General features: G+C 30.1%; 1 protein-coding gene across 6 annotated transcripts in view; it reads right to left on the bottom strand.

Moving 5' to 3' along the window:
- LOC107436484 (CD109 antigen) overlaps positions 1 to 13467 on the bottom strand; it is a 142897-nt gene that overhangs the window by 19994 nt on the left and 109436 nt on the right. For 4 of the 6 annotated variants that reach the window (XM_071179413.2, XM_071179419.2, XM_087169362.1 and 1 more), the window contains 10 exons: positions 13066 to 13254; positions 11535 to 11684; positions 8578 to 8718; positions 8440 to 8488; positions 7162 to 7275; positions 5819 to 5839; positions 5613 to 5718; positions 4598 to 4715; positions 2197 to 2310; positions 506 to 622 (listed from right to left, as the gene is read on the bottom strand). In XM_071179413.2, coding sequence (XP_071035514.2) covers positions 506 to 622; positions 2197 to 2310; positions 4598 to 4715; positions 5613 to 5718; positions 5819 to 5839; positions 7162 to 7275; positions 8440 to 8488; positions 8578 to 8718; positions 11535 to 11684; positions 13066 to 13254 — 1119 coding nt within the window. The remainder of the gene's footprint in view (positions 1 to 505; positions 623 to 2196; positions 2311 to 4597; positions 4716 to 5612; positions 5719 to 5818; positions 5840 to 7161; positions 7276 to 8439; positions 8489 to 8577; positions 8719 to 11534; positions 11685 to 13065; positions 13255 to 13467) is intronic. The other 2 variants (XM_071179417.2, XM_087169394.1) reach the window with 1 other exon arrangement.

Raw genomic sequence — 13467 nt, 5'->3', positions numbered from 1 at the left:
ATCTTCATTATTGTTTTATTAACCGAATAAACCCTTCCCAGGAAGGGGGGGGGGGGGAAAGACAGTTGTAAACGAACTAAATTTTGTCTTCCGCAGACGCTTCTTCCTTAATTCGTCCGAAATTAATATTCTGCGTTCAGCAGTATAGACTAAATACCAAATATTTCTATGTTGCATCGCTAATTTAGTAGCTGCAATTGATGTTTATTTTTCAAAATTTAATTTTTTTAATAATAATTTTACAGTGTTGAGCATGATCTCATTTAATTTCGTATGTAAAAACTCCTTGAAAAAGTTTTTTTGAAATAACGGACCCTATTTGCACAAATTCACAAAAGCGGACCCTGGTTGAAAGAATGTGACTTAACGTTTATTTTATATTCACAAATTACGAGTAATTTTTTCACACTTTTGCAAAAACGGAACTTTCACAAAATGTCTGGACAGACCGCTGATTACGACTTATAGCATACGAATTATTATTTTAGAATTCTTTGGTACTTACAAAAACCAAATGATGTTGTTCTTCAGATGATGTTCGTGGATCATATGATTGAACAACACCAAAAGACTCCACATGAACAAATTTGTAGTTAGGTGAACTACCCAAAATAACCAGAGCCTGAAATAGAATACAAAAAGGTTCATTTAAGATTTTGCTCTTCTAAAAAGTACGAACACATCATAAGCGATACCTACTTTTTAAGAAAACTAGAATAAAAATTGCAATTTCAGCACGCGTAAGTAATTAATAAATGTTAACAGCAAATAAAATAAAATTTAAAATGCTACCATTGTAATTTTCAGACTTCATTATTATTTTCCATTCAAACAACTTAATCATTATTTTTTTTTAAATTACTTTAATCTGAAAACGGCAGCAATCATTAAAAAGGAATATTTATAAATGGAAAATACATAAAAATATATCTTTAAAGATTCTTTAAGAATGATATGTTTTTTCATTCCGATCTTTGATGTTATTATTGTTAACTTCGTTGATCTCCCTCTTAATGTTTAATTATTTATCACGGTGCATATTGAAGGCTCATAAATATTCTTCATGAGAAATATTCTTGAATTCTTACAATTGCAATGATTTGCTAAGATAAGATTTGCTCTTCTAAAAAGTACGAACACATTATAAGCAATGCCTACTTTTTCAGAAAAACTCGAATAAAAATTTAAATTTCAGCACGCGTAAATAATAAATATCAACAGCATATAAAATAAAGTTTAAAATTTTACCATTGCAATTTTCAGACTTCATTATTATTTCCCATTCCAACAACTTAATCATTTTTTTTATAATTACTTAAGTCTGAAAACGGCAGCAATCGTAAAAAATGAATATTTATAAATGGAATACATAAAAATATATCTTTAAAGATTCCTTAAGAATGATATGATTTTTCATTCCGATCTTTGAAGTTATTATTGTTAACTTCATTCATCTCCTCATAATATTTAATTATTTTTCATTGAACATATTGAAGGCTCGTAAATATTCTTCATGACAAATATTCTTGAATTCTTACAATTACAATTATTTCTATTATGAGGTTTTTATTTCAGGCCGTTCCGTAATCACCACCCTCTATAAATATTTTTAGAATCTCAGTTTAGGGATAAAAATATATAGAGGTTGGTTCTAGTGAAAATAAGTGTTTAAACAAGAAAACACGATAACAATAAAGAGAAGCTGGAGTACAAAATCTTTATAACCAGTTGAAATGAGAAGGTGTTGCTAAAATCGTGGTTCAACTTCTATTTTAATCCAGGAGGGATTATTAAATTATTAGATACACTTTCAAGTTTCAACCAGAAATCAAAGATTTTTTTTTATATGTAGTACATTTGACATTCTTCATGGTAATTCGTCACATTTCAATAGCGTGTTTTTATATCATTTGCATAAATGTTAATTTACTATACTTAGTACACATGAAATATATAAAATACAATAAGTATACATGGAAATTCATTTTTTACATAGAAAAAAGATTTAAAAGGATTTAAAAAGGATTTAAAATATATATTAAGTGAGGGGTGTTTATTACAAAAAACCCTATATAAATATAATTTATTTCTCTAAAGTATAAATTTACATATTAAAATAATCTTTATTAAGATTTTTCTAATTTAATTTTCTTTCCTTTTCTATAATTAAATATGGAAATAAAAAATAAAACTTACTTCTATTTCAACATGAAAGTAATTGAAGACAGTTATACGTAATCCAATTTGTTCTCCCAATTTACACTTGGATGGCATTTCTAAGTTCATAGTAAAAGGTCGCTCAAAAGAAAACTGTAATTTGTAAATAAAATGAAATTATAAGAAGAAGCGGGTTAAATGCATTAATAATATCGATAATTTAATTAATTTCTAAATGCTATATTTTAAGTTACGCCAGAAATAAATTGTAGTTTGAAGATTCCATGCAAGTGGTTTTAAGAAAGCGGATTTAAGCCAGAGGTTTTAAGTTATCGATCTTAGCGTATTTCCTTTTAATAATAAGAATATATATTAATAATACAGATAAGAAGCTTAATTATAAGTCGGAGTTGAGTTTTTTCATATTAATTGATTTTTAAGATATGGACCACTTAACACAAGCAGTCGATAGCGAAAAAGTGATCATTATTTCTGTACGGTTAAATTTTGCAAAGTGTTTTACTATCATTTAAAAAAAATTTCGTTTTAAAACATCCCACATTTCACGAAATTCCTATTAGAAATTCAATACATTTATAGAGATTTTAATTCAAATTAAGCGCAAATTGGAAACATTAACAAGACTATGAGGAAAACAAAAGCTCCTCTTTTTGAAAATTCAATTTAGATCTTCGGTTAGCACACTGTTTCTTTCTAATTTAGATGAGTTTTATTTTATAGCTTTGGAACAAAATTCTTCCTTGCGTCGTCATTCCATTCAAATTAACATTGGACGAATACATATTTAAAATTTGCACACTGTTTACGTATATATATATATATATATATATATATATATATATATATATATATATATATATATATATATATATATATATATATATATATATATATATATATATATATAAGTTCATAACGAAGAATAAAACAAAGAAAAATAATAGACATATGAAAAAGGGGGGGGGGGAATAATAAGTAAAAAAAAACAAACAACAGTTTATTAAAAATAATAAAAAAAATAAAATAAAATTAAAAAAAAAATAATCATGAAATGCTAATTAAAAAAACGGAAAAAAAAGGATATAATCTTTTCTTCAGCCCACACGATTATATCCGCAAAACAGAGTGCTTTCTGATATTGTATCAATAAAGCCAAAGCTAAATAAATTAATACAATAGTGTGAGGAGCACTCAAAAAATTTTTTTAAAAAATAACAACAAATGAAAAAGATCACAAAAAGTACAAATAAGTAAAAATAACATGTAAAAACAGATAATAAAATGAAATAAAAATAAAAAACATTAAAAAGGGGGGACTATAAAGCGAGCAGCAAAATCAGTTCAACTTACATGGACGGATATTTTTCAAGAATGATTTAAAAATGTTTTCGAAGAAAGATTGCCAGATTACAAAATATGAAAATATGATATATATATATATATATATATATATATATATATATATATATATATATATGTAATGTATGCATGTATATTATATATACACCGAAGACCATTATGACCACTCTGCTAATAACATGTAGGACCACATTTAACCCTCTAAACTGCTAGCACCCGCCGTGGCATTGGTTCCTCAAGGTGCTGATAGGTAGTCTGAGGTATCTGGTACCAAGCGCCCACCAACTGGTCCTGCAATTCCCTCACATTGCGAGGGGGTAGCGTGGTAGCACGAATTAGGTTTTCCAAGTAGGACCACAAATGCTCTATTGGATTAAGGTCAGGGGAATTTGGGGGCCAAGACATGATTTGAAAGTCACTGGAATGTTCCTCGAACCAATACATGACGATTCGACCCTCATGACATGGTGCATTATCCTGTTGGTAAACACCATCCCCGGCAGGAAAAACTGTTGCCATGAATGGGTGAAACTGGTCTGAAACTATGTTCAAGTAGCTTACAGATTTCAGGAATTGTTCTATGAGGATTATGGGTCCTAATGTGCCCCATGAAAACATTGTTCCTAAGTGAGAAATCATGAAAAGCTGAGCGAGCCCATTTTTATAGATGGAGGATGGTCATAATGTAATGGCTCTTCGGTGTATATATATATATATATATATATATATATATATATATATATATATATATATATATATATAAATAATGAATTCTTACTTTGTGAGATAAAAATTTTTAGTAAGTATCTAAATTATATTATGATACGATATACTATTTTTTGACTTCATTAACTTTACTTTATTTTTTAACTCTATTAGCAATTATATAAAAAATAGCTTGAAATTAAAAATATTAAAACTGAAATCATAGTTTATAAAATCGAAAAATACATGATTTTTCTTTTAAATAGTATCCAAAACATGATAAATTTCTGAATGTTTACAAACAAAGTAAAAACATTTTACATTTTTCATTAAAAAAAGAAAGAAAAAAGCTGACCTGTACAGGTTGTGAAAGTAGACCAAAACCTTGACCTGAATTCATGCCAAAAGCATTGATGATCCAAGTGGTAGGAATCGAAGGAACAGGAATATTAAAAATGTAATGGCCCAAAGGTCTATAATTCAATAAAAGAATAAATACATATAACATTTTACGCAAAAAAATATCGAAGGAATTGAAGGAACAGGAATATTAAAAATGTAATGGCCCAAAGGTTTATAATTCAATAAAAGAATAAATACATATTACATTTTACACAAAAAAATATCGAAGGAACAGGAATATTAAAAATGTAATGGCTCAAAGGTCTATAATTCAATAAAAGAATAAATACATATTACATTTTACACACAAAAAATATTACCCAATCACTGAAATATATAATTGCATGTTTGAAACATCTAAAGAACACTATTTTAAAATTTTGAAACATACTAAAATGCTTTAAACTGTTTAAATGTTTGAAACTCAGAAAATTTTACATTAGCTCCTTAAAATAATAAAATTTCAAATTTTTGCAATTAGAAAAACAATTGACTTACATTTTTTTTACTGTTCCGTAAACATTTCACTAGTGGTGCTATGAACGTGAAAACTTTTGAGATGATATTTATTAATTGGAGATCAATTTAATTCATAGGAACTTAAATCACAATAAAATTATGTTTAGCTTAACGAAGTCTAACTTACTAATGAATACATTGGTTTAATTTTCAAAACAGTTCAGATGCAATCACTATTTAATAAGAATGTAAATATATTCATTATACATAAACATTCTGCACTTTGTAGATTCAGCGATTCCCAATAATGAATGCTTTTCAATTTATGAAATTATGGTAAGTTTTTAGGGGATTGAAAGCATATCTCTGAGACATTTATGCGTGAAATAAAATTTTACAAATAAGAATACTGAATTATTAAAAGAATAAATAAATAAGAATTAATATAATAATATGCTTCAATATCTTCTGCTCATGAGTAATAAATAATTCACGTGTAACCAACTCACCCAATATTTATGTCCTTCCAGAGCCAAGAACTGTCGTACATTTTCTGAATGCGGTTTATTCGAATTCGATGGAACTCCGGGATGTTTATCTGCTTAGTGGAAGGACCTAATAAAATAAGAAAATGACAAGATTACTCTTTTAGATACATACTGCGAAGAAAAAGTAAGCGATTACGTAATTGAGCATCGTAGATATGTATACTTACGACGAATATGTCTGCAAAAGACTAAGTTTGAACATCCCAATTGTGTAGCATGACAGAGATAGTACAAAAGGTATGAATTATGATTGAACAAATAAAAATATATGTAATGAGAGATAAGTATGTGGTATTTTACATAGATACAGGAATGTAAACCGTTAGTAATATGTAGCCGAGCTATTTTAGTAAGGGTCACCGTTTGCGCCAAAAATCTCCATAATCTTTGCTTCTCAGAAGATGGGGAAAAGGTTTGATGAGCTGATGTTTATGGTTGAACGATGCATGTATTTATCTATGCAATTTATATAGTGATATGAAAAAATATATTTCGTTTAGAATCTCTGAATTCATATTTAGGCGCGAAAAGAAGAGCAAATGCTTTTGGAACCTGACAAATCACTATTGAAGAAAATAGGTGTACAGTATGCAAAAAAGTAAACAGAATAAATGGGCCACTCTGAAAATTTTTTGATCTAATTATTCGGTCTTTACGTTCTTGGACACAATCTTAACTATTCGAGATTTTATATTTCAAATTTCACATTTTGTCATGTAAAACTACATTCTTTAAAATGATGTAAAAAAATTCTTACAATATCATACAAATAACACAAATTCTTCCCAATATCTTACAGTTCACAATTTTTTAGACTTTTATTAAATTAAATAGCAAAAATAATAAATATTTACTACAAAATTTTTTTTTGCATGGAATTATCTTTGAATAAACGAATTTTATAATTGTATGCGAACATTTTTCGATTCACTTAAAATTTTTAGAGATATGGCAAAATACGCTAAAAGTAAAACTAACATTAAGACGTCTAAACTTAAGATCCCTCTTCTGACCAAACTATTAGGAGCATATTTCCCAAATTGCCGTTATTCCTATATGTTAAGGATAAAAAAAATCCGGATCCATTGAAAAGAAGACATGCTTATTTAGAGAAAGTAAGTTTTTATGTATGATTTCCTAACTTAGAATATCAACTGCTAATTAATTGAGGAATTAAACGGAACTAAATCGGGAAGAGACCAAAGGGACTGAAACGACAGTACCGAAAAGGTGGGTCCGAAATGACCGATAAATACATAGTTTCAAATTTAAAATCCTAATATACTAATTAATCCTAATACCAAGGTTTCAGCAAATCGTCTTTCACGGAAGTTATATGCTTTTATTGTAGAATACTGTTTCTGCATTCCGAGTTTTTCACATTTAACTTATACATTATGCCAACCAAAATATCGTTAACGTACCTAACATGGAGACATTAGACAGAAATTGAAATGCTTGTTACTTTCGCTAAAGGGAAATATTTAAATAAGTTGATTTAACAACTTACATCCACTTTCATCAGATCCATCAGCACAATCTACAAAACCATCGCATCTTTTGTGAGATTTGTAGCAAGTTCCATCCATGCAAGCTCTCTGTCCAGCAGCTTCAACACAGTCATCTAAAAATAAATAAATAGAGCATCGTTATTTGCCTCTTATAAGGTTATTAATATAAAATGCTCTGTAAAGATCACTTTTAATATAGAAGGTATTGCGTAATGACCATCGTTCATGTATATTATTAGAATTCTTGTAAAAAAAATGTAGTTTAAGAGTTAAACAAGCAATATAAAAAAAAACTTTAAAATCAATTCCAAATTAATTTATACCTGCTATATTAAATTTAATTAATATTAATTAAATTGATTAATATAATTAATTAATTAATATTAATTAAAAAATGTATTTGAATTTGAGTGGATGAATAAAAAGAATTTTATTAACGATTGAAAATTTGAGCAAGATATATAAATATATATAGGAAGAGGGTGAACTAACAATAGGAATCGGAAAAAAAAAAGCATTAGAGGTCACAAAAAATAGGAAAAATAATATTTAGAATGGAACACTACTGAAGAAGACTGACTAAAAGCATCAAAATCGAAGTGATTGTTAAAAACACCTTCAAGACAAAACCAAACCACCTTCATCACTATTGATTTTTTGAGAGATTTCAGATTTCAATAGCTCTTAGTGCGTAATTTTTTGATATAATTCTTGATGTCAAAATGTATACTCACAAAGGGATTCTAAAAATATACATCATGGGCTGCCATTACAGGGACGCACTATGTATTTTCTATTCTTCCAATAAGTAAAGTAAAAAACAAAATCATGCACATCCGGATTGGTGTATATTAAGCAATATGAATCTGTAACACTTTTATTAATCGTTATTAAAGTCGGTTCCAGCAAAAGAAGGAATTAAAATCAAAGATCAGTTTATTTGTATAAATAGGATTGGAATGCATTCGTTTTTCGCTAGAAATCACTATTAAGATGTAATTGTAGAATAAACAGGTTTTCTGGCTTTAGTGATTGGAAATATATTGAATATATATATATATATATATATATATATATATATATATATATATATATATATATATATATATATATATATATATATATATATATATATATATATATTTATATTGAATATATATATATATATATTGAATATATATATTTACATTGAATATATGTATATATTGAATACATATATTTATGTTAATCAAAGAGTTAAATAAATTAAAAAAAATAAGAAAACTATTTTGCTTTACCTTTTTGTTTCGGTATGTGTGCATCAGTAAAAACTACTAGCCCAGCATACTGAAAATAATAATAATAATTAGACATTATAAACAAAAAAGTATCTGAAAATTAAATTACATAAATAAGGAATGCCTTTTATCAATTACCTCAAATATCTTGTAAGCATCGATGCCGTAAGAAGCTGTGGGAAAACTCACGAATCTATTTGATTTTCCAGTTCGTGACTGCCACGAGAAGGACAGGGTTCCGTTCCTATGCTCGTCAAAAGCATTCATTTTTTCCATCACCTTAATAAAAAAAGTATCCTTCTTAAGTAACATTTATACATATTACCTAAAGTTTAAGCTTTTAAATTATTAGTATTATATAAATTAAAATTTTTAAGAGAATCTAGAGACCTTCATAGTGTTGGGGAAAAAATTTTTTTTTCAATTATAAATATTAGTTTGACTACTTGAATTTTTTAATACAATGACGTAATTCCTTGTAATTTTTTAATGTAATGATTTATTACTAACGCAACTATTAGTGATAATATTACTGCAGTTTTTATTTTAAATACGATTATTGGTGTCAGCCGACATAAATGTAAGTTTACAACTACCAATGTTCAACTCCGTAGCTTGTAATTTTGAATCCAATCTAGAAGACAAGGGAACTCCTGGAACAGTAATCCCAGAGGATTGATTTTTTATGGGAACTAGGAAGACTTCGTAACCCCGACACATTTAACTTGCACCAGTCACTATTTAATACACTGATTCTTTGGTCTGCTAGATTCGAACTCCCGTTCTCAGGAACGCGAGTAAATGCCCTACCAACCAGGCTATCCTGGGCCCCTATATGTAATTATTAAAAAAGTTTACAAATCTTTACATAAAACACTCGTGGTAGCGGAGTGTAGATCGAGAGTCCTGATGATAAAGTTTCCCTCTGCCAGCGTTCCGTTCTGTTTTCAGAAGTGAACTTCTTGCTGTTAACAGGGGTCTGGAATTTGTTATGCACAATGACCTTTGTTTTGAAGACCTTTGGATAGTCCCTGATAGTCGCAGCTCCCTACAACATCTCAACAACTGGGCCCAAATTGGTGACAAAATCAGTATTTCCATCCTTAACAAATTAAAACTCTCGTCCCTTCAACATAATATTCACCTGCAGTGGATTCCTTCTCATGTCGGTCTCTATGGAAACGACTTAGCGTACAGCCTGGCTACCTCACCCTACCTCTTCTGATCTTACCTATCTTGAACTTTACTCCCTGTAGAAATCCTAGCTTCTCAGAGACTGGCTGATCCCCCCACCATTGGTACAAGGGAAATAAGCCTGAAGTTTCTTTGACTCTTCCCTTTGAAATGAGATTTAGCTATCGTCCCCCCCCCTAGCTACCGGCCATCTAAAAGGTTTACTATTTTCCGAAGGAACTAAAAACCTATCCCCTTAGCCCTAAATGCCATCTACACCAGGCTTCCGCCGATCACATCCTGGACTGTCATGGTCTTCTCTGGGAAGACATCTACTCTACTCCTCTTTTGGTCTTCGATTTCATTCAGGTCAACGGGTTCAGTGATCTGGTCTGACCTAGTCAGACCAGAAGAGGATAAGCAACAACAACATATAAGTTACGAAATTTATACTTTTATTTTCACCTTTTCAATTGCTAACATTAATATTATAGTTGCCAGCTGTCATTTTTGTACATCGACATTGGAGCAGAATCTTGTTCATAAAAGCGAAATTATAGTATCCCCATTTTTTGTGCCTTTTTCACGTTGTTCAACTTTATTCCTATGTGGCGTGAAGTAAATCCTATCATAATTTCGTGTATCTCTTATTTCTCAAAAGTCGGTTTTAATAATGTTTTATTAATTCAAGAAAGAAATCATTTCCTGAAATATATACTAATTGCCTGCTTGTTTTTTATGTAATGAAAAAAGAAGTGGGATATTCAAGTTTGAATGATCGTGGGGCGGAAACTCGAATAGAGAACATATGAAGTTATGCATAGAATCTTAGTTGAGCAAAATATTGCATGATGGAATCTCGCTCAGGCAAAATGACGTAGGATGAACTCTTATACACAGCCAAAATATGGGGATAAAATCTCGCTTTGAAAAAGTATTGTTCATAGAACCTTGCGCGGAAAGAATCTATTTCAGACCAAAATAAATTTACATTTAGAAAATTGTATCCACTTGGAACTTCTCGCGGAAAGAATTTGTTCTGGATAACTACGAATTGGATTTATAAAATTGTATTCCATCGGAACCTTACTTTAAAGATTCTATTTAGGACAAAAATTAATTAGATTAAGAAAATTGCATTTACTCGGAACTTCACATGGGAAGATTCCGTTTTGGACAAAAAATAAATTGGATTTAGAAAAGTGTACTCAATTGGAACCTCTCACAGGAAAAAAAAATTCTGTTTCGGACAAAAATTAATTGGATTTAGAAAATTGTATTCACTTGGAACTTCTCACGGGAAGAATTTGTTCCGGATAACTACGAATTGGATCTACAAAATTGTATCCAATCGGAACCTTACTTTAAAGATTCTATTTAGGACAAAAATTAATTAGATTAAGAAAATTGCATTTACTCGGAACTTCACATGGGAAGATTCCGCTTTGGACAAAAAATAAATTGGATTTAGAAAAGTGTACTCAATCGGAGCCTCTCACAGAAAAAAAAATCTATTTCTGACAAAAATGAATTGGATTTAGAAAATTGTATTCATTTGGAACTTCTCAAGGAAAGAATCTGTTTTGGATAACTACGAATGGATTTAGAAAATTGTATTAAATAAGAATCTCACGTTTAAAGAGTCTGCTCTGGACAAAAATAAATTGGACTTAGAAAATTGTATTCATTTAAATCCTCAAGCGGAAAGAATATGTTTTGCCCAAATACGCATTGGATCTAATGAAAAATATTGCATTAAATGAAATAATTAGTAATTTTTGACTGAGTCTTCGTGCACCAGCCTCAAAGTGCCAATAAGCCATGAGGCGGATTATCCATGCGCTAATATTCTGAAGTTTATTAAGTTCTAAAATATTTTTTTAGATTTTGTGCTTAAAATAGAAAGGAAAAATAATAAGTACCTCAGCGGGACTCAGGTCACTTCCAGTACGCATTCGATGCAACACGTGATCCACTGCAGACAATCCAACATATGTACCTGGTTGGCCTTCCACTATAACTTCTATGGTTTCACCAGTTTTGTCCTTCTTGTTATTTAGAGTAACAGTAAACTGTGATAGAATTAAATATTAATCATGCAATACGAGAAAAAATTTCATTGTGAAGTAACAGCTTCTAAATTACTACTCTACATAGAGTTAATTTTAATAAATTACTAATTTTCTATTACACTATTATAAACTTATTTCTTCTGAAACTAATTTCTTTTAAAATAGAGTTTTTATAAAGCTTTATTTTAAATTTTCGCAAAGCTAAAATTATTTGTCTTAATAATTTATGTCTTAATAATTAATAATTGTCTTAATATTTTTATGAATTTCTTATCATGATAAATAATTAAAAGAGAATATATAAAAAGCATATGATTTCTGCAAAACTTCGTATCGAATTTGAAAATTAATGAAAGTATTAAATTATAATGAAATCGAAATTATTACTTATCATTAAAATACTTTAGTGATTTTCTTATACCGATAAGTAAACTAAAGTAAAGCATTCCCACAACAGTCCGTTGTGGGCCAAGGAGGTTGAGACTCTACATATTCGTAATCACATATCGTGCTGCGGCAATGTATAGTTTGTCTAAGCTAAGAACTCCTCCCGCCACAAAGTCTGAGGCCGTCTGGTGCTATGGAAACGAGAATGGCACATTTTAAGGAGGGTAGCTTCACTCTAGGACTAACACAATAGATCGAAGAAATTCCATTTCTCTCGCAGACCCAACCCGAAACCACTCCAAAACAGGGACCCCGCACTCCTACTTGAAATAGTCATACCTCGTTACCATAGTCACCGCCACAGGTCCAGACAAAAGTCTGAAGGAGTTCTTATTTTAGACAAACTATAGTCCACTTTGATTCGCAATAAATAAATATTATGTAAATTTTAAATATATTTTTAGTAACTACACAAAACAATGTACATTTTATAGTTTTATATCACATCTTACGTTGTCAGTCACCATGACTGACGTGACCAAAGCAGAAAGTTCAGTGTCTGATTCGACCTAAACGTAAAGTTCAGTGTCTGATTTGGCCTAAACAGAAAGTTCAGTGTCAGTCACTGATGTTTAACCTGGCACTCATCGTGTAACGGCGGTGTGATAGTGTAACGTCCTTACTAACATTAGGTAACATTATCACGAACTTGAAAAATGATTTCTCGGATATAAAATGTTTGAGGAAGCAAAGTTTACTTTTTAATTTAATAACCGTCGTTGAACAGCCGACCCAATTTTATGGGTTTACGACTACTGATGTTCAACTCCGTAACCTTGTAATTTTGAACCCAATCCAGAAGACAACGGAACTCCTGGATCAAGCATTGAGAGAAATTAACCTTCGCGGAGGACTTTTTGATGAAGCTAACCCTGAGCCATCTCGGCTCAAACAAAGTTTACTGTAAAAAAAATACACAAAGTGAGTATTTTACATTGTTTCTGGATATTCCATCGACAGAAAAAGTGAGACTGTCAGCAACTACTTCGCCTTCCCTTGCGATGTCGTACACTACGATGGAGGCTGTGGGTGCCATTTCCGATGACAGAGGAACTGCAAACGTTTTGATGCTCGCCGGCATTTCCTCAACACCCGAAAACAAAACTATCCCTTTCGACAAAATCTGAAAGGAGAAAAATATTATTGGCAAACTATCCATCACCAGAAGCAGCTCTATAAACAAAAAATCTGGTCTGCCCATTTGCAACTGCTATCTATAGCTGTAAAAAATTGCACTTACATTGCATAGAGCGTTACATACATATCCTTGATTAGTAATGTAGAGTAAAAGTTTTGGCTACTGTAAGAATTCAAGTAGGCCTAAAACAAATCGTCA

This window comes from Parasteatoda tepidariorum, chromosome 1, assembly GCF_982258835.1.
Source record: "Parasteatoda tepidariorum strain Cologne lab strain chromosome 1, Ptep-v5.0, whole genome shotgun sequence".
In the NCBI taxonomy this organism is placed as follows: Eukaryota; Metazoa; Arthropoda; class Arachnida; order Araneae; family Theridiidae; genus Parasteatoda; species Parasteatoda tepidariorum.
Note: the sequence above shows the minus strand (reverse complement) of the source record. Positions and strands in the feature narration are given on the sequence as shown.